General features: G+C 41.7%; 1 protein-coding gene across 14 annotated transcripts in view; it reads right to left on the bottom strand.

The window, feature by feature from the left end:
• fbrsl1 (fibrosin-like 1) overlaps nucleotides 1-22,299 on the bottom strand; it is a 411,124-nt gene that overhangs the window by 144,270 nt on the left and 244,555 nt on the right. For all 14 annotated transcript variants that reach the window (XM_027278062.1, XM_027278063.1, XM_027278057.1 and 11 more), the window contains one exon: nucleotides 2,409-2,510. In XM_027278062.1, the coding sequence (XP_027133863.1) occupies nucleotides 2,409-2,510 (102 nt within the window). The remainder of the gene's footprint in view (nucleotides 1-2,408; nucleotides 2,511-22,299) is intronic.

Raw genomic sequence — 22,299 nt, 5'->3', positions numbered from 1 at the left:
TCTCAATGGATTTCTGCAGCGCTTAGGACTTCAAAAGGATTTAAGAACCCGCCCCAGAGAGGGAGTGTGGGGGAGGGAGGAGGAAGAGTGTGTGTGTGTGTGTGTGTGTGTGTGTGGTGGTTATGGTGGTTGGTGGCGAGAGGGATGGGGCGGATGCTGGCGGCATTTAAGGGTTAACTAAACAGCCCTGGAGAAGAGAAATGTTGCTAAATCCGCCCCCTAATCCTCTCCCCATTTCCATGCCCCCTCCCCCACCCTCCTTACAAAAAAAAAAAAAAAAAAAAAGAAAGAAAAAAGAAAAACATGGCGACAAGAGGGGAGGGTCCAGTCCATCTTCTCCCAACCCAGACTATTGGTTTTTCTCATTGCAGGGAGGCCAAGAGGTGGGCCAATCAGAGATCGTTGGAGCATGATGAGGAAAGGGATTCAAACATGTATGCCCTCTGTGGCAGGTAGCTGGGTGGGTTTGGGTGCATGTGGGTGGGTGTGGGTGGATACAGGAGGGTGTAAGAGACTCTGACAGCACCACGACTGCCACCCTCTACTTCGCAGGACACAGATGCAGTGGAACACACCCCCTCCGCCGCCTCATATTTCCCTAATCCCTATGTGGCTTAGTACCGTGGCCCCGCTGCACTGCAGGCACAATTACCTAGTCAAAATAAACAGATAAAGACCCAACCATGGCAATGAACAAACAGCATCCCCTGCAATTTTTTTTACGCCCTGCTCCCAAATTGATGCATGACTGTTTTTACAGGCGGCCGCATCCACATGTCGCATTTGTCTCTATTTCCTTTGGCGCTAAGACAAGAGAAATCCATTTTACTCGATGCAGACGCGGCATCATTAGTTAAGAGCTCTTAAAGCTGGGGAGCCACTTTGATGTGGCGGAGCATGTTTTACGAAAATTAGCAGTGCTCTCAGTGTGGTGGCAGAGATTTCATGGAGCTGAAAAAATAAGAAAAATAAGGGAGACTGTGGCACACTGTCGGTGAGGAATCTCACTGCGTGTGTCATGTCCGGGCCTTAACTGAGAGGAATACAACAGTCAGCAGAGAGGAGGACAGACACAGACAGACAGACGACAAGAGAAAGAGAAAAGTAAGGACAGGCAGGGGGAGAGAGATGAAGAGATATGGATGCCGTGGCTACAACGATCAGCGTCTGTGCACCATTTATTTGGCAGCAGATTAGAGAGACATGCCACATCTAACACCGTCGGCGATTACAGCGTGCAATTTTCAACAGTGCACCCCTCCTCCCACCGCCAGCCCCACCACCCCCACCACCACATCCACCCTCACTCTACCACCCCCCTCATACATGCCCACCCCACCTCCCTCCCCTTCTCACTGCTTGTCGTATATCCCTGTCAGAGCTGTCAACCGGCTTCGGTCTTTTATCTGACAAGCCCGCCTCTTCCTCCTGACTTTTTCATTAAAAGACAGCCTTTTACACAAATTCAAGAGAAATAGTACGGGGGAAGAGGGGGGACAGTGCATGAGAGAAGCGAAGCAGCAAGGCTTAGAGAAAAGATGAAGATGGGAGAAATTAGGCTGGGTGATTTTTTTTTTTCCATCAGGCTGGATTTTCAATTGGAATGCTGAACAGCTTAAAACAATGTATTTAATAAGTTCATTAAAATCTTTTTCTTTCCATCATTTTACTCCTGCTGGAAAAGGAAGCTGCATATTTTCCTTCCTCTTCTTTCTCTCTCCTTCTCCCTCTCTCGCTCACTCCTCCTGCTGCTTTCGTCAGCTAAATGAGCAGTCTGATTGAATTTAGTTAGGTTTGGGAGGCCTGCTTGACAGGCATTAGTTAGGAAGCATATTTCTACATTCATTTAAAATGAGCCGCTTGGGATTTTGCATAAATTCTCATTACTTCCCCTGTATCTAAATTGCATTATTTCATCCCTTATGCTGAACCAATGCCTGGCCTCCATTTTCCTTTGCCACCTACTCATCCTCTAAATGGGCTGGCATATGGATGCCAGTGCAGCAATAATTGGAACGGTTTCTTTAACTCATTCCATTCTAGGGTCGGCAAGGTCAGCCCACACCTGGCTGAACTGCGTTCGGTCATGTCTACATTTAACCGCACTGTGCTTTAAATAATGCCAGGCCAACTAGGTGATGCTCTGTTACCAGCATAATCATTTCCCGTCTATGTGCTGCCAGCCAACCAGTCTTTTTTCCCACGCACAGGGGATTTATGAGGTGATAGCTGGAAACACCAGGAACTACTGCACCAGCTGCCCTCTGATCTCAGTCTCAGTGTTGCTGTCCTCTGCCTGTTCTCTATATCCCACCTCAGGGGTCCCCAGCCTCAGCCTGTGAAAGTGGATAGCCTGGGTCTCTGTTGGAGGTCTGTAAAAAGGGGAAAGGTCTTGTCCAAGAACTCACCTCACTGAGCTGCTCCTTGGAGTTGCTCCTGTGTGGTCGACTGAGTTCCTGCACCGTCTCGTCCTCGCTGACTTTGACCGGACGTAGCGCCAAAGGTTTGATCTGCAGGGAACCAAGAAAAGAGGACATCCTCAAATCATGTACTTACCTCATGAAACAAACCACTGTTCACAACTAAGTACTATACCCCGAGAGGCACTGATTTATTTTTCAGACATTGCCTGACAGAGACATCAAGTATAATCCTGCTCTGATGTGACGAGTTGCTTATTATTGCCAGTTATTTTGCCAGTTTAATACAATTTGTATTAAACTGGCAAAAAGACATGCATTTCACATCAATGTGAACCTTTTCCAAGGCACACCATATTCTTTTCTTATTTCTTTTCTCTTCTTTTTTCTTTCAATCCTAAAGAGCAAACAGTGTTTCATAATAGCATAATAATTTTTTTGTCATTTTGCCTTTTTGTCATTCAAGTTAATGTGAGGAGTTCAACATGCAACAAAGAGAAGAGTGAATGGTTAAATATACCTTAACCACTTGGCCACCAGGGAACCCTGAATCAGCCAGCTTTTCAATACAATGCCAACCCATGAAACAAGCTAACAAATCTTTAATAAAACTGAGTTAATTGTGGATTGTCAATTGTAATGCTTTACCTAAGTTGATTTCATACTAAAATGAATGGAAATCCAGGGCTACAGGAAAGTAAAAAACCCCACAAAATGGTATAATAATTATTATTATATGCTATTACAATTGAATGATTCAATTTAAATCCATCCACCAACAAAAGGTTGGGTAGGTAGGTGATTCTCTTGGATTTTTGTTAAAATAAGAACAGGAGGTGATTTTTAAATTGTGCATTGATCTTTAAATCAATCCAACCTCTTGACACATGAACAAGTTTGTGTTAATTAGGGTAATTATAAAGGCAAACTGACACAACCAATGAGGACCAGAACTATCCAAGTTTACACACTATCAAAAGATACTGCAATAACTCATACAGCAAAACAATACTAGGACAACAATGTTCACAGGGCACAAATGAAAGTTCCAGATGGCATCTTGTTTCCTGTCACTCACTGTGATGTATAACCAACTCCACAAGTTGGCCAGCTATGCATAACAATACAATGATAATACAATGACTAACTACAATGGCTTCAACTGACTTTTAATGGGCCGTGGTCTTTCTATACTTAACCTGAGGGAAACACAAAGTCTGTGTGGTGTCTCACAGCTCAGTATCAGTTTGTGCTTTGGCTAAATGCAAAGCAGAACTGGCTGTAGCAAAAACACCTGCAACCCCAAACCTCGAGCCACTGTTGCTAGTCATGCCAGCCAGCAACAGGAACGTGGCAGCAAGTGCTGCACCTCCATCAATCATTATTGTTCAACTTTCTTCCTAAACAACTGAATCACAAATCAGTCAAATGTAATCATATGACATAAACACATACTCAAGCATCAGGTAGGTAACAGTAGCTACAAACTTGCATGTGCTTACCTTAACCTGCATACAGTATAAACAGTATATAATGTTATTGAACAGGTAGAAAAGCTTGTCTGTCTGAAATTCCTATCTACTCCACTCCCTCACAGCTCTGGCACATTCATTAGCCAACTTTGCACGGCCAAAAGCAGCTCCTCGAGGTCAGTAAAAAACAGGAAGAACATGTAGCATGAAGTGTGAGACAACACTAAATAATATACATACCTCCAACACAATATTTTATAGGAAAATAAAACATTTTCCATTTCATTTTCCTTCATTTTCTGGTCATCAAAACGCTCAAATGATATGTAAATTAAGAATTTGTTTCCATAAATGATACAAATAAATCAAATATTGTCACAAAATGTCACATACAAATGCCAGTGCCTGCGTTCAGCCACCAACATCACACATCATGGTAACCCTAATGCAAACATGGATGGCTTATTTTATTGCATGCCATCAAGACCTGCAGTTGGCATGCACCCAAATTCCCAGCCAGATGGGAGGTTGGCGAGCTCAGCAAGAAAGACTCTGTGCCGGTGGAGCACCAGCCAATCACAATGTCCCGTGCTGCTTCCCCACATTGGAGTACAGTGGTGATGGCCGCGGGGTGTAATCCATTTGACTAGCAGTTTGCATGTAGCAGCTCCCCTGGTGGTGTGCGCACTGACTGGCCCCGTTCTCCTGATCTCCACTGTAATTTAAGCAGATCACTGCTACAATTAACCTTTCCCGGTAAATATCAATTATGGCCCCCGGCTGGGCTAGAATTAAAAGGGTCATCAGCTAATCTGACAGGTCCTGTACGCTGCCACCTGGCTGGGAGAAAGGGAGAGAGGCAAGGCGGCAGAGAGTGTTTGTCTACCCCCGTGCCCACCAGCTCACATGCCAAGTAGACACAATTCCCTTTTAATTACCCTGCTGCCGCCAGGGCAAGCATGCTGATTGGCCAAGGGGCATTAGCAGTGCGCTGAGGTCAACAGTGACAGGACGGGGGTGGGGTGGGGTGAGTATGGCGGAGAAGAGGAGGGAGCTGCCGCCAAGCAAAAGCAATCAGGGTATAGAGATGGAAGGAAGAGAAACCTGCAGGTGGGCCTAATCAGGTTTGACTTCCACCTCTACCCGCCTCTCCCTCTGCCTCTCTCACCCTCGACTAGCTGTCAGCCTAATCACTCCTTGAATCTCAAAATAGATGGTGGCCTTTTTGATTTCCTTCTCTCAAGGAGAGCACAAAGAGAGCAATCCTCCATGGCAGGCAGGCAGGCAGGCAAGCAGAGACAGAGCGTCAAGGTACAGTCTGCATCACGTCACTGTCAAGTGCAGCCGTTGATTACTTTGTTTACCCAGCATCAATGTTGTAAACAAATTCCTGGAGGTGCCCAAAGTGTTTCCATCTCTTCTGGGGGCAGCGGCTACATTACCCAGTCAGCAATCAACTTGGCTATTGATCAGAGCAAAGCGTCTAATTAGCTGCCTAGGTTAATGACGCAGCGTGCAAGGACCGTTCCCTGAGCCACTGTTCAATGGGACAGGAGAGCAATTGATCTAGGCAGGAATTCACCAACTCCGACAAAAGATTGGCAACCCTGACTGCCTGTGATTAAGGCAGGGACTAATTTCCTGTCTGGGGAGGTGTTTAATTGGCCCTAAGCTCCCAACTGTACAGCTTTCATGTGTTGTTTTTTTCTTTTTTGTGTACTCATTAATGTTAAAGGACAAGTTAGAGAGCTTGAGGGTGGGGCTAATGGTCTCTACTGAGATGTGTTCAGTTGCAAGTGGTGACACAGTTCAAGGTCACAATACCTTTCCACTATGCTTGAGGTAATGCCTTTGAATTGCATTCCAGGCAGCCCCCGAGGGAGCAGTTCATGGCCACCAGGCCATTTTAAGTTGTAGTTTTTGATTCTTTTTTTATGTGGATTAAGTTTGTTTACACAGAAGGTTCGACCCATGTAGTATTGAGGCAAGGTTAATCAGGTTGACACAGCAAGTGAATGTGGTTAATCTGTTTGTGTGCGGAGGACAGTTTGACTTAAGATAGAAGAAAAAACATGGCTAAGTAAAGGCCTGTGTTTTACATGAATAATGTACTAGAAATTAGCTCCATTAGTCTCGGTATTGAACATGTCTGCAGTCCCTCTCTGGAGGCTGCTGCTCTGTGCTCTTTAATTATCTTCAAAGGGCCCTCCAGCATCTTAATTTCCCCCCAAGTTGAGTAGTGCCGACTTGGGTCTGCTCATTTATACTACTCTAACCCTGGGTGAAGTCACAAAGCCCCCCTGCTTAGAAAGAGCTAGTCAAGGCATCGATGGAGACAGTAGTGGTTCACATCAGTTCATGTTAGGCTTGGCTAACTTTCCTTTTCCTTTCCCTGTCTGTCACTCTCCTTGCAGTGTCAATCAATCTGTAGCCTGTCAGCAGGGAGCTAGCTAGAGGCTGGCGGGTGATGCTTTGTTGTCCTGCTACTTTGATCCTCCTTCCTTCACCTTGCAGGGGGCTTTAGCGGGGCATAGGATGGTTGTGCGGTCTCCCACCTTTTTCCTCCTTGAATAAGAGAAGCTGTTAGTCCTGACCTCACTTTTCCTTTCCTTGCTCCAGCTACTCTCACTCTGCCTTGTCTCTCCCTAGCCTGCCGTCACCTGTCAACAGCGCTCAGGGAGGCTGTGCCTCAGTCTTGTTGCAGTGTCAATCCTCATTACCCTAGGATCTTGGACCTTGCCCCCCACCCGCCCCTTCCTTTGTAGCTGCCTTGATGCTGCTCTGCACTACCACGCTCCAATCTGGTCTCCGGGCTTCCCATACACAGGGCAGGGAGGAGGAGAGGGGCAATACAGAGAAGGGAGGGCTGAAGAGGACGGATACAGATCCTTCCTCTAATTTGCTCTGAAAAGTGTCCTGCGCAAAGGACCCTCACCCCCATTAACCCAGCGACAGGCTGCTACCGCTGCTGAGGGAGGCATCAACAGTGTGTGTATGTATGCGTGTGTGTGTGTATGTGAGGTAGGCCCGGTGGTGCGGCGGGCGATCTCTGTGCTCAGTGCTGGGCTTCGGCACCGGCTCAATCTATCGGCTCATTATCCCCCCCGCCCAGGCTGGGGTGCAGACAAGTGCACTTTAGGGCCACAGGCCAAATTGATTCATCTGCCTTCATTTTCTTCAGGCTCAGAAGTGGCAGCTGCTCGGAGGCAGGGGGAAGGAGCTCTAAGATGGTGAGAGACAGAGATGGAAAAGAGGGAAGGAAGGAAAAAGAGAGAGTCAGCGATAGAGTGAGATGAAGGAAGGAGGCATCAAGAGAAAAAGGTGTTCCTGGCTTTGTTCCTCATCCACGTCTCATTTCACTTTTCCTACTCCTCCCTCCTGTCTCTCTCTCTCTCTCTCTCTCTCTCTTTACAGCACAACCAACACCTCCCTCCCTTAAAATCGCTATCAAGACATGCACTCACTCCCCCACCAAGTCCCAAGTTGGAAATTAGCCCAAGGACAAGCTAGTGGATTTACTACAGGGAGAGCAAATGGATTTTTGCTTTTATTTTGACGAGTCCCAGTGTATCCATTACGCCTTTTAATCATACATTATTCATAGAGCACGCCTTATAATAAATGACCACATAAAAGAGGTACACATATTATACAAGGCCTAAAATGCCCCATAACTCTCTCTACTAGTGCACTCGGAACTGCATCACATTTGTAAGCTGGTTCACAAATATGAGCCTGTGAAATCGCAGTATGATGGCATTTCTATTCCAAGCAATGATGCTAGGACACGACAAGAGTCGGCATATTAAAAACAACACTTGCGTGAAAATGAGGTATAGAGCAAACAAATTAGAGGGCGTGACCTATTAGCCAAACGCACAAAATTGCCATTGAATTTTTGAGATATACAATTTTGTACTGTGTAAAGCTAACTGGGGTGGCCACCGCGACCGCCCAACACTGTAACAAAGCAGTCAACCTGAAAGTGAAGCCGCTTATTCGGCCTGATTCCCAGCCAACAGGAACCTCAGGAGAGCCTGAGTGTCCCGCAGGGCCCCGTCTGGAACAGATGAACTGGGGAGGGGAACACTCCCTACGGGGGCCTAGGTCTCTCCAATCAGTCTCACCATATGCCTCCTGGGGGAGTGAGGGAACAAGGCGAAAGAGGAGGAAGGGGGGCAGGGGATGTGCACCTGCTCCCAAATACGAACCCATCCCTCAGCACCTGTCCCGAGGGTTCGCTGACAACCACAACCAACAGACACACACAACTCACCTGTCAGCCAGGACCATAGGAACAGTATCTGCCCTGCACTGATAAGCACAAGGCCTTACAGCAGAAACACCCCAGCCCCCTCCTCTCCCTGCCGACTCCCACTCCAAGGCACGCATTTCTCAGAGCTACCAACAACAATTAGGCCGATGATGTCAAAATGCTAATGATGTTATTGGAAGGAAAGCAAGGGAGCGACGCGGTGGAACTGCGTTTTGCTCTTCATTGCCGGAGCCAACATTATGCAGATCGAGCTCCTCTCTTGTTGCTCTGCAAAAAACACACAGCTTTGATTTCTGTGTACACTATTAGTGTTGAAAGCAGTGAGTGCATTTTGCAAAAGATTTATGCATGCTAACAAGAAATATTCAAATGGTGCTCACTTTGGAGGTTGTACTTTTTTCTTTTTTTTTTTACTCAACATGAGTATTTGCAAGTCAAAGTTCACTTTGCCTTGCAAAAAAGAGGGTACATTCAAAGTCACAGTCAAGCAAGTTCAGGTCGTGGTACATGTCTGATATGCTACATTTGCACTTAGTGGTCACCAAAACCTTTTGGAGGAAGAGAGAGTCATATTTTCATTCATTTTCAAGTGTATGCTGATGTATATCTCAGTGCTGTTTTAGCTCAATAGACATTTCAGTCAACAAGAGTATTTCTTTAAGGTAATAGATATGTTAAATACAATGTATATGCACACACACACACACACCGCCCAAACGCATTTAGAAAAATGCGTATGCATAATTTGAATGTATTGCATACATGTTCATTCAGTTGATTATGCATGGTAGCTTGATAGCTTTTTGCATGGACCAAAAACCAAAGAATCTTACATAATTTATGTTGTTTATGCACAACTTCCTGACCTCTTTGGCATTTCATATCAATGTCTCTCAAACAAAGAATTGCCAGTGATGAACACAATAATAAATGTTCATTTGCTACTTAAATTCTAAATGAGTGACTGCTATGTGGTGCCCCATGTCATCACTGCAACCCAAACAGTGGTAATGTTATCTTATAATTAATAATTTAAATAAAATAAATAAACTTAAAATGTTTTATAATATTAAATAAATTAAATAATTAAAAAGATAAGTATGTAATTTTTTTTCCCAACAAAGCACCAGATTACTGAAGCATTAAAACAGAGCTATACCTTTTTCATAATCGTAGCAATAGTTAATAAAAATTATTAAACGTATCTTTCAGATGTCTGGAAGTGTGAGATAAAATTTGCCTCTAACATGCAGTGTTATGCACTGCTCAACTCTGTGACCATTATAACTCTAGGTATGCTGTATCAAGCACAGATTCTGCAACAGTTTCATGTGGAAAGGATTTATCAGTTATGACTCTCAACTCCATAACCCTTAAATGGATGAGATAACGTTGGCGTAAACACTCTTATCAGCTGATAAGAGTGTGTTGGTTAGACAGATCAGTGGTCCAGACAGATTTCGAAATGACAGAATGTCTGACAGATATTTTCACAACTTGCACTCACAAGTTGGCTAAATATCATAAGAAATACTGCTCTCTGTAAGCAAATCCAAATGGAGGTCATGTAACACAAAAATACTTGAAATTAGATATATCACAGTGATTACAGAATAATTGTAACCACTATTATATCAGGATTATTTACACGGTCTAACAAAACAACTCCATTATCAGCACATCCACAATTTAATGTTTTATCTACTTTTCACCACCAATTACTTTCATCATTGACCACCATGTGCCACGGATCCATGCTCAAGCCTCCAGTTATGCTCAACTGCTGTAACCATTAATTATTTTATAACACTTGAAAATGATCTTATTAGCAGCCGAAAAAATTACAATTTTGGAAGTGCAACATTCACACTCTCTCCTGCAACTGCACTTGATAACTTTGTCACCCTCACACGTACTTTAAGAAATGTTTAATTTCCTCTAATATAATCTGAAATAATTATCAGCTGAAGCCGCTGCAAAAAGGCCCCTTTTAACAAGTCCACCAAACACACACACCTTAAAACTAGCTATCATTCACTACAACATAATTAAAACACTGAAGATGAGATTGTGGGGTAAAGGAAATGAGCAAGTGATTAAAAAAATGCTAGATGAAGAGCAGTCTGAAACATCCGATCGGTCTAAGTTTAGACTGCGTTCTTCAATCTAGTAAGAAAATGGCTCTTTAATGTAATGTCTGAGAAGAATCATGCTGTGTTTCCTAATCAATATGGTATACTTTAATACTGACCAATGTGCAACCGAACAACGACCAATAGCAACTGAAACAAACGATTCCGTGGAAAGTAACTTTTCATTTAAAATTGTACAAATACAAAGAACTATATTTATACATACAAAAGATGAACAAAAGTGGTTAGCTCTTTAGAATTTCAATACCCCATTAGTTGTGAATTGTGTCAGTTTATATACACTTTTAAATCATCTCAAAAATTCAAAGGCAAACCTGAAATCATGCATTTTATACCTCTAATAATTCATTTGACTGATTTGTTTTTTTTTTAAAAAGGGTCTTAAATCTAAAATCTTATAGTTGCGAAAATAAGTCAATGCTCTCTGCTGGAAAACGTTCTAAACTATGTACATTTTCTTGAACCTTGTAATATGCAATATATTTACTTAAATTCCTTTTACTTAGCAGCCGACATATAAGCCAACACCATTATATCTGTGATGAGATAAAACTGGCTCATAGTATTGGCTATGCCAATGTATCCATCAGGCTCTAGTTAGCATGAGCAACAATAGCCAAGACAGCTCATAATAAAACTACCAACTAAAGCCAACTGCAAACACAATGTGCTAATGCTTGACAGTAAAGTAAACATGTTGATTTCCATGCTGGCAAGAACAGATTCTAGGTTATACACTAAATCTGTGTAAGACTGTTCTGCCACAGATTTGATAGAATTTTTCAAAAAATCTATTCAATATAGGTACAATTTTGCATGTATGGAGGGCTTTGATCCTAAAATATCCATTTTGATTAAACTTTGTAGTGTTGTACTGTATGCTAGAGCTAATCTGAAAGACTTAGTGAGTAGCTGAGGCATGTCATCAGAGGAGAGGGAGAGTTTAGAAAAAAGAGACAGGAAGAGGGAGTATTTTAGAGAGATGAGGTCTAGGCAAGAAGTCAGGAGGTAGTTTGCAGTCAGAGAGTGAGAAAGAGAGACCGGGAGAGACAGCCAGAGTGCTCTGGGCTTTTTAATAGGAGGCAGATGCAACACATGTAATGAATCAGCTTCGGCTCTACGCGGCTTCCCTCTGATGTCTGAGCACCCGTCCTGCCCTTGAAAAACTTCTGGGACGTTATCTCATGCCTGCACAGCACATACTGCCAGTGAATTTCGGAGGAAGTGTTATGTGTTGGATGAAGCAGGGGAGGGAGAGGCAGAGGAGTTGAAGTGTGTGTATGTGTACTGAGAGATGCATTTATCTCTGTGTATATGTGCTGTAATATAACAATGCCTCCACATGCTCTGCTAAAAAACCTGAATATCTAATGTGTATGCATTGGTATACTTAACTCCTACTGTCCAGGCACCTGCAAAGTCTTCCTACAGTACAGTTAATGGACCTATTTAATGTAAAAAATTACAGTACTTCTGCACTGATAATTATACATACCAGCAAGGCACAGTGGCCCTGCGAGGCTGTAATGCTTAGTACAGAGCAGCAAACAACATTGGCAAACATAGATGTATGGAAAGGTGGAAAGACAACCATACAATGCACACTGACGCTCACATGTTAACAGCTGGAGCTATTGGATGTTAACATGCTGCTGTTAGCATGCTAATTAGCATAAATCCTAGCACGTTAACCTGTATGTTAACAATGTCTCTTATTGTCTTTGGCTTTTTGCTTATGTAGTGATGAAATGTGATGAAGGTGGTGTTGGGGTAAAAAAAATTGTATCTCTTTGCCTCTTTGACTACATAGCATTGATTATCCTCACTGCATACTAATTCAAATCAAATCAAATCAAATCAATTTTATTTGTATAGCCCAAAGTCACAAAACGCATTTGCCTCTGAGGGCTTTACAATCTGTACAGGGAGTGACACCCTCTGTCCTTAGACCTTGGTTCAAGTGAGGAAAAACTTGCCCACAAAAAACCCTTTAATTAATACGGACTACAAATACCTATATTCACAGTTATATTTACACAATTTTGCTGCCTGCAGGACATCAAACCTTTTTGAAATCAGTTGATTTCTTTTCTTTTTTTTTTCTTTTTGTCAAGTATGGAGCATTTTTTATGATTAATGTTTTTTTGGCATATTTGACCAATAGGCCTATTTAAAAAAGTCATTTAATAAGCACACAAGGAAACAAATAATCACATGTGAAGATGAATATATTTTCACCGTTCATTTGTTGTTGCAGAAAAAAGGAATATGAATACCAAACACAAAAGGAAAATCAGGTAGTGTATGCAAGTGTTATGACAATCACCCCAACCATAGTAATGAGCACAGGAAAAAAAGAAAAGAAAAGAAAAGAAGTCTTATATCCTCCTCCTCACAATTCTCTCTAGCTGAGTCCTTTTTTCCAAGAAAAGGATCACTGCTCTTTTGACTTGCAGCAAATTGGTAGCTTGGTAGCGCATCACACTGTCGTCACACTGGCTTTTATCTATCTCCATATACAGGCCTACATAGGGAATGCTTTAAATCCCTATAAGCCCAGATGCAAAAGGCATGCAGCTCACGCACCTGACAGGCAAAAATATGAAGGCTGCTGAGAATAATGGGAGGTCAGGAGAGGCAGTAAGAACACAGAGGGAAAATGCAGAGATCAGATATGGAAGAAGCCAGGCTAGCATAGTTGGAACCTTTAGAAGAGGAGAGGAGATGTGAGAAGGGAGAACAGACACTACACAGGAGGTCTCTTCCCTGTCATTTTGGTGTTTGGCTGCGACATCTCTCTCTTTGCTACCATTTCCATCACTCGCACTTGGACCAGCAAAGGTAGGGTGGTGGAGGAGCTTGAGGGGGAGGAAGAAGAGGCGGGGGGGAAAGAAGGATGAGAGGATCCTAAAGCTTTGGGTTGGTATGGAAATCAGGTCTTTTGAAAAAAGAAAGAAAGAAAGGAGAAAAAAAAGAAAGGATGAAAAGCAGATGGAATCAGTCGTTGACATGACAGCATCCAGCCTAGCGAGCGTGGATCTACTGCTTGTGCAATTACATGGCTGCATTTGCATCTATATGATCCCTCAAAACGCTGTCATGTGCTGGGATTTGAGCCTCGCTATCTGTGTGCATGTGTGTGTATGTGAGCATATTCACAGTAGATGATCTGACAGGCGCTGCTTGTCGTGGTGTACACTACATAAAATGAGGACGCATTTGGTAGAAGAGGATCATGTCCATTGTGTTAATAGGGATAATAGTGATTTAATAAGCTTACAGGCGGATTCACTGTGAATTCTAATTGGCAAGGCCCCTCAAGATGAAGCTGCCTCCTGTATCTCCTCATGACTGGGAACACATGGAACAGTCCAGGGGATAAACAAAGTCTAACTGTAAATCTGTGGCACTTGAAAGTGTAGGCTTGCAGTGCATGACTTAATTAAATGGTGGCTTAATCTCAGATGAATGGGACAATTCTTGTTGTGGGATTGAGTCATGCCAATAGTTGTTTTGGTTAAATCATACAATATGCTGTCATACCTGAATTATATTTAATTATCTGTTAAATAACTATTGACAATATTACTTTCATCTCAATAAACATTTCCAGTCAAGTAATTGGCTCTCTCTAAAATGTGAAAAAAGAAAACAAAAATATTTGTTTGGCTTTTGTTACTTTCACTGGATAGAGAAAATAGTTCCAAAGAGAATATTTGGTGACTGCTGGAGTGGAAAAATGTAAGGTATTTTCTCTGTTTTTATACATTACATCTGTTTTGTGTCTAGCTGTTCCATTTGGATGACTCAGGATGATTTATTTTTAAGCTCGGTTGTCCTGCAGATTTTGTATTGTTCAACAACAACGTCAACATGGAAAGATATTTTGATATCAATTTTCATTTTGGATACCAAAATCCAAGAAAACTGGTTATATTAACTGCAGACCAATTCCCTATATATGCAGCACAGGCTACCTAAGGCTGCTAAGGACATCAGGTGTTAGACATAAAGTAAGCCAAAGACCCCACAATCACAACTCGCTGTCTCACTGTTGTGTTTTTCTCTGTTTGTGCCTGTCGTGGCCTGCTCGCAGCAGCGAACACTCATGTGTTACAGTATGCAGACTGACACTGTGTCACTTCCAGCACCCAAGAAAACACAATGTGTCACTTCTGTCTCCTTCATGTACATAGGCTTTGTTTGGGCTCGTGTATGTGTGTGTGTGTGTTGTTGAGAGTATATACGTACGCATAAGTCACTTTCTCAGCACCACTTGATGGCTGTAACACACTAACAGCAAAGTATACCCACAAACACACATGTGGAGTTTCAGTTGTAGAAAACATAATGTCTACAGCATGGAGAAGACAGCATATGAACTACCTAGCAGAGCAAGAGCAGGTGGAACGTGGGAAGGCAGAGTGAGGCGAGTAGAGAATGTAGAAATGACAGGAGGATATTGGGAGGCTAATTGTCTTGAGGAGCAGCCCAGCGACCTTGGCAGGGTGAGAAGTCAGGGGCTTTGGCCTCCCAGGGCGCGACACTGCCAGGGTAATTGCACCACGATCTTGACCTCGCATTGCTTAAACCCGCCCTCCATTCTTCCTCTCTCTATCCCTCTCTCTTTTCCTCGCTGGAGCTGAAGTGGAGCTGGTATCTGCTCTCCACTCTAATGATGTCAGCTCCCCAGAGGAGGCATCTGTCTGCTGAATCTCAACAGCTAGCCTTCAAAGTCTCAGTCTGGCACAGGAGCTGGAGAGAGGCCTGGAGGATGGTGGTGGATCTGGCCACTAGATGATACAACACAACCCAAACAACCAGCATGACCAGCACTCCTGATGGGGCACACAAAGGTCCTGATCCTCTCTCTCTCCTACTGTCAATCGAACTCTCAAACAGTCAAAACACAAAAAAGTAGAGAGCAGTACACCAACTTAATAACTCGTAGCATTAAACAGTAACTAATCTATTATCTGAAAGTAAAATTTGAGGAGTCCATCAGAAATAACCTTATCTTAATCATCCAAAATAATAACTAAAAAGTCACAAGTTGAAACCCTACAGAATTCAGCAACAACTAATTTGGACAGTGTAAATTGGCTTTAACGTCTGTCTGTAATTCTAACAGCAGGTTTTGTGATGTCTACTGACATCAAGGATGTTCAGCCCTCTTTTCTGTTGATTTTACTGTGCACTTTGGGAACACAGTAACTCACCTAGGAATCGAGCTTTGATTTGATTTGGTCTTCCCGTGTAAATAAATGAGTAACAAGTAATAGTAAAATGTAGATATTGTAATAACTTTTATAACAATATTCATTGTTATTGCTATGCTGATAACACAACTGTATACACCTGTTAAGTAAAACAGTCCTTGAATTTGCCCACGCATGATTATTCAAAGTTAAATACACGTTAGTAGCTACATATTAAAGGTTTTGGCATTAGTATGAGTCCTTCTGTCTGGTTTAACTTACACAAGACAAGAAGAAGATTAGTAGCAAAAGCAGAACAAAGGAGATCCTGGAATATAAATGGAAATGTTGCCTCAAGAAACATTATCTATTATGTAGACATTACAATATATCAGCAGTCATGCGCATTTGGCTACTGAAACATGTTTAGACAATTGTGTCTCAGATGCAGGAGTGTGATTGATCTGCCCCAGGGCTTGTCTGGTGCTGCTGAACTAGGATTATCTTTTATTCAAATCACAGCTAACCTCACCTGCCATCTGGCCAGGCCTCTATCTACAGATACCACATTTGGCCTTAAATCAATACCAAAGCAGTGGTGAATGGAACGGGTGGAGCAAGGGAGAGATGAACAGATGAGGAAGTCTCATTCTGCTTGACATTTACCTGGGCTCTACTCTGTCAACAATCAAGCAATACCTGCGTCAGATACCCCCAACCCTGGATTGCTGCTTAACAATCTACTGAAAGACATCAATCCCAGTACTAGCCACACCTAACAGATGACTATGTTTTTTAAGTGTAGTACTAATTGTTTATGCATTGAAGATGCATCAGGTCATTCAAGATAATTTGCCATGTTGGAAATATTCACAACTGTCATACTTTATTGATATTTTACCCCAGGTATGACATAGGTGCATGCCCTCGTGTGACTATTTTGTTGTTTGTATATATTTTCCACTTTTTGAGACACCCAGAAATCATCTTTAAAGATCATTTGAACACTTACCCATTCATCTGTGTATTGGATTTCATCAAAGGGAGGGCCAGTTCACATAAATCTATAGGCCAGCAGTAGTGTGAAGAAAACAGCTCCCGTAAGACCCAACCGCCCTTCTACCTCCACTATTACCTCCCTGTGATTCTATCACTCTGCTGTTCAGTGAATTTCTGCTAAAACCATTGTAACAGAGATAGGAGATATAGTAAAATTGCCTGTCTACTTGACCTTCCAGGGATGGAAAGGCTTTTTATCCCCCACTCTCTTTCATTCTTTCTCCACCCTTTTATATTGCAGCAGCTGCAAGGCCAGAGACCGTGTCTGCCTTGCATTTCACTCTTGAGCGAAGTTACTTTGATTGTGACATCTGATGGCAATGAAAACGCACAACTGTTTTCCAGGCCACCATATGGGCACATAAATGCCGAGTTGTGTTCCGTTTAGCAAAACAATGCCAAAGTTTTCACTGTGAATAGATCTGTATGATTACTGTAAGTGTGTTTTACCCAAGGTGGTGCACCACTCAACAACATAGGCTTTATATTTAAAGCAGATGTGATGACCTGACTAAAACAGGGCAAAAGAAAAAAATCGTATTAAAACATGAACTGTGAAGTAACCCTTCATACACAGAGGGACAACTATGGGCCTAATAAGATGTCTTCACTTCATCTTTTTTGCTGAAGAGCAGCAGTGCTGAGGATGGGTAGTGCACCAAAATAAGATCAGATAACTTTTGCTGATGTTGCCCCGACAGCATGGTACTCTACATAGAGTGTCTGTGAGCAGGCCACAGAATAAAGCTCAGTTTAGAGTCAGTTTAACTCCACAGAGAAGAAGATGTCATAGACTATCTTACCGGCCAGGTTCAATGTCTACATTAGTCTTGTCTTGCTTTTACCTTTTAACAGCAATGTTCTCTCTTCAAGGACAAATGTCTGGATTCACTCTGACCATCTGGCCAGCTGCCACAGTGTAAAGTACTAAATGGAAAAGCAAAGCTAGTTTTATTAAGGTCCATTCACTGTTATACAACATCTCAAACATTTCTAACTGGCAGACAGGAGGTCTGTATATCCTTAACTTAATAGTTTTCAGCGTTGTACATTTGTTGATGTTGATTCATGGATTCCTTCTTTATGAAAATCAATAACCAACCAAACTACACCAAACAAATCTTGCTTTGTAGATAAATTGTAAGACATGCATGTTACATGGAAGTACTGTATTTACCAATGTTAAAGAAGAATGTTGCAATGATGTTGCTAGAGGCACCTGAGAAGTTTCTATAAATGCTTTGACATGTTTGCCTGGGTTGCTAAAAGAATATCTGCTGTATGCCCAAACTAACTATAGCTGCTGTCCACTGTAAAGGATTAAGCTACTATTAAATTCAGTAAAGGTATGGTATGTGCTTACTTTCTTGTAACTGGACAGGGTGAACCTAAACAAACCAAATGAAATAATGCTGTAAAAATAAAAACACCACTACAGTTTGAACCAAAGAAAACAAACTGCTGATCTCCTTCCTACCCTTTGTCCCACTGCTCTATCTCCAAAGCCCTGAGCGAATATTACAAATTACCCCCTTGTGCAAACACTCCTGATAAATGGAGCTAGGAGGCCAGGCCTTAGGGAGCTAACAAAGCAAACACGACATGGCGCATTGCTCTACATCCTCATCCCCAGTGTGTTTTTACAGGGATGTGAATGCCTGGTCATCTGGGTCAGATCGATGGCACACTGAGGCCTGCTTAGCAGCATTAACACTGCAGTGAGAGGCGAAATGTCAAGAGATCTCCCTCTCTGCTTTTTGACGTGTTGGTGTCCAGTATATATCGGACTGTGACTACACAAACAGTACTTGGTCAGTTTTGGTCTCCTCAGATGATTTGTTTATCATATCATATCATATCATATCATATCATATCATATCATATCATATCATATCATATCATATCATGTGTGTTATAATTCAATTAAAACAAGACCAAAAAGGTTGCCTATATGTACATTACAACTGTGATTTGCTATATGAAATGGTTATATATGATTTTCATATATGACTGTATGCATTCACAAGTTAAATCCACACTTTAGAATTATAAGCAGGTCTGGCAAATATGGACCAGAACCAAAAAGGTGGAGCAGAGCAGAACGATTATGAAAGATTATAGGAGAATAAAGATAAGGTAAGCATGCATTCTGGGAACATCAGAAAAACAACAACACACCACAAGTAAGGGAACTTTCCATTGATCCACCACATCAACAGGTAAATATTTGAGTTGCTCCTACTTGTGCCTGCCACTCCAAAAAAAAAAAAAATGGCTCAGTCCAACTTAGTGCTGAAGAAAAACCCAGATTTAGCTATTGTTATGATGCATGATTAGTGCCATCAGTTGGGGCATGGTTATGTTGTGATAGGGTCATCTCAGAACATCAGTATGACCAGCAAAGGCACTTTTCAATCATATAACCTAAGCAAATGCTATGACACTGTAGAACACTAATACAGATGTCATAAAATTACATAAAATCTCTGAATAAATGAACTCATATCATACTGTATGATTTTTAGATGCTTTGTTAGAACTTCAACATAACATATAATGTAAAACTAAGATTAAAAAAGTACATATGACCTAGTCATAAAATCAACAAAGTGTTTTTATTTCACGGTCAACTAGTCTGCTATACAGGCAACCAGATAAGGACATGACATTCAGTGATCTGGGAAAGTGATTAGTATATTACATGTGAGAAGGTCAACTTCTGTATAGTACAATCATTTTAAAATTGGTTTACCAATGTATACTCTGCAGAGTTTGTTTAATTTGGGTTACTCCTTTGAGCCTGTCAAACAGGTTATAAACCGGACAGATGTGATAATGATCGTTCTATCACAGAACTGTTTAAGATCACAGTCTAATCTCTGTAAGAATGTTTACTTTGATCTTGATCACAGGCATCTACGTGTGTAGCCGGTATGACCTGCATGACCAACTGACGCCATCAAAACAATGGTTTCCATTAAATCATGTCTGGCCTGTTCTGGTCTAGTTTGATCTTGTCTAGTCTGGTACAATTCCACATGGCTTAGTCTGATGACCTTATCTGATCTGTTTTTTTACTGGATCTGGTTTTCCTACACATGATAATGCAGATGACATCATGAAAGTGGCCAAATTCTTTATCTGTTTGGTCACAAGTTCACAAAATATTTAATGTCATCATTGTTATTGAGTTTTGAGTTCTTAATTTAACTTTCTTATCTGTGGCAAGTTTTCAGTTCAGTTCAGTTTCACTCTCATCTGACCAGGGTTGACTTTCTGGTGTGGCATGTGTTGAGTGACAGCATGAGGCCAGCCAATGTCAACTCCATAAGATAAGACTAACAGCAGTATAACAGTTTAGAGTGTGAGGAAGGATACATCATACCTGTAAGCTGAGGAGAAAGAGGCTTTTCCAGGCTCATAGAGGCTTCTGCAGGCTTACAGCTGCCAGCTGTCTGCTTTCTTTTACAATACTACCACTAGTCAACAGTTAATAATAAACATACACTAGTTGGCCAGAGACGATCTAATCATAAAAACCTGGTTATGGTTCAACAAACAGTGTAGATCATTTCTGATATGGCAGCAGCCACTCAGGAGATTTCTGTGCTTACTGAATGGCTATTTCAGGTATTGTATGCTTTGTAAATTCATGACATGCTTGCTTTGTTTTACCAAAAACAGTTTGTGCATATTTGCTCTGTCACATGCTATCTCTTTATCACCTGCTATGCTTTTTGATGGTGGAGAGGCTTTGTGTTATCTTGACTGCTGTTCCATTTGTATTATGACTATAATTATCTGCATGTATCTGATACGCATTATAATCAGCTTTATCTGGGTGACAGGCTTTTTTTTTATTCTCTCTTGAGATTTTACTTGTTAAACAAGAAAAGAAACTCCAAAACAGCATGGTGGCAAAAGCATGTGCTGGGATTGTCAGATACAGAAAAAACAAATGAAGACCACACATCATGAAATTACATTTTTAAATTTAGAATTTAACTTGTGCAACTAATAAATGGAACTGAATGTAAGTTTACGGTCTGCACAGGGCAGGAGAGGACTTTGAATTTCTTACATGGACAAAAGCCAGCATATGGCAGTGTGAAACAAAATGAAAACACCTGCTGATGTGGTTCTGGTGGTAATCTAATAGCAGATGTAAGTCACAGGGACTTTGTATCAGAAGGAAAGGCAAGCTCCCCAGAGCTTCCAGGGTCCTAAATAATGTAACACACTTTTGCTTTAGTCAAAACAGCAGATTTAGGCACATAAATCCTAAGAGCATAGCTCCATCAGCAGTTAGGTCATTCTGATGTCCCTTTCATCGTTCCATGCACCACCACTCCGAATAAAATGAGAAATAGCTGTTGATGCTGTGGCAAACTCGCTTTTACTTTTGAACACAAGTATCTTTACAGATATGCATATTTATTTGCATATTTATTTAGATACAGTGCATAAAATACATGCATGTGCAAATGTGCACAATTCTTCCAAACCGCATACATCAAAAGCACAGACACATGCAGCCAATATCCCGAGTCAGGCATCTGGAAAATATCTAAGCTAGTAAAAGGCCTGTATAAGGGCAGCTACACTCCAACTGTGTAGGCATGTCAGGGAGACTGAAGAACAGCAGGGAGCCAGAAGGATGAGGTGAGAGGTGTAGTGAGCATAGCGCCATGTTGAAAGAAATCAGTACTACCTGGGGAGAGAGAGCTGGTACATTATGTCCTACCACTTAGCTTTCATGCTGTTATTTTTGTAGTATTTATTGCCTCTGGCACTGAGTGGTTATGGATGCTGTGTTAACGGAGCTGTTAGATGCTAAACACTGAATTTAATTTATAGATCATACTAAATCATAATCTTGATTTTTTCCACAAATGAGCAAATAAACAGAAAGAGAAAGTCATTAACTAGTTATAAGTGGACTACTACTAAGGCTTCATAGATTGAACAGATTTTTTTTCTGTTTTTAAATAGACTGAGATAAAAAAAACATATTCCATGTTTTATGGGGCTTTATCTAAACTGTGACACGTGTAAGTAAGCTACAGGCCTGCAACGTTTATTAGGAAGGCTTAACAACCTACAGCTAGCACAGTCATGACAAAAGAAAGACAACAGCAAATATGTCTGGTTTAAAAGGGCGTGTTACAGATGTCTTGTACATCAACCTTAATAAATCATTGCTGAAAAGTGTTTGAGGATAACATTATCATTTTTACGATGCTTTCAGTGCTATCGATATATCATGGCAGTTTCAATGCCATTCTAAACCTGGAGAATGGATGTCAAGATGGTGCTCATCTGCTGAGCAGATATCCTAAAACATGCTTTCATTCAGCAGGCATACATGGCATGGCTTCTAGACCTGAAGGTATGTATAGTGAAGTATAACACAATAGGTTAATTTTATCCATTGGTTATGTGTTGTGACAATGCATAGATGACTAGGATGAATCGACACAGACAAGCTCAATAATGGTATGTTTCGAATGGTGTTACAATAAACACAGCAACATATTTATGAACGACGACAGTGACGACATCCAATGAAGGTATAAAGAGCCTGCTGTAGCTGGTATATCAGACCCTCCACTGTAGCAAATGATTGCCCCAGAGGGGGTGTGGGGTGTAGGTGGGGTCTATCTTTTGAAATGACTGATGTCTGGGGGACGCAAGGTGTCAAGGGGGACTTTGGTAAATGGC

The sequence above is a fragment of the Larimichthys crocea genome, chromosome III (assembly GCF_000972845.2).
Source record: "Larimichthys crocea isolate SSNF chromosome III, L_crocea_2.0, whole genome shotgun sequence".
Taxonomy (NCBI): domain Eukaryota; kingdom Metazoa; phylum Chordata; class Actinopteri; family Sciaenidae; genus Larimichthys; species Larimichthys crocea.
Note: the sequence above shows the minus strand (reverse complement) of the source record. Positions and strands in the feature narration are given on the sequence as shown.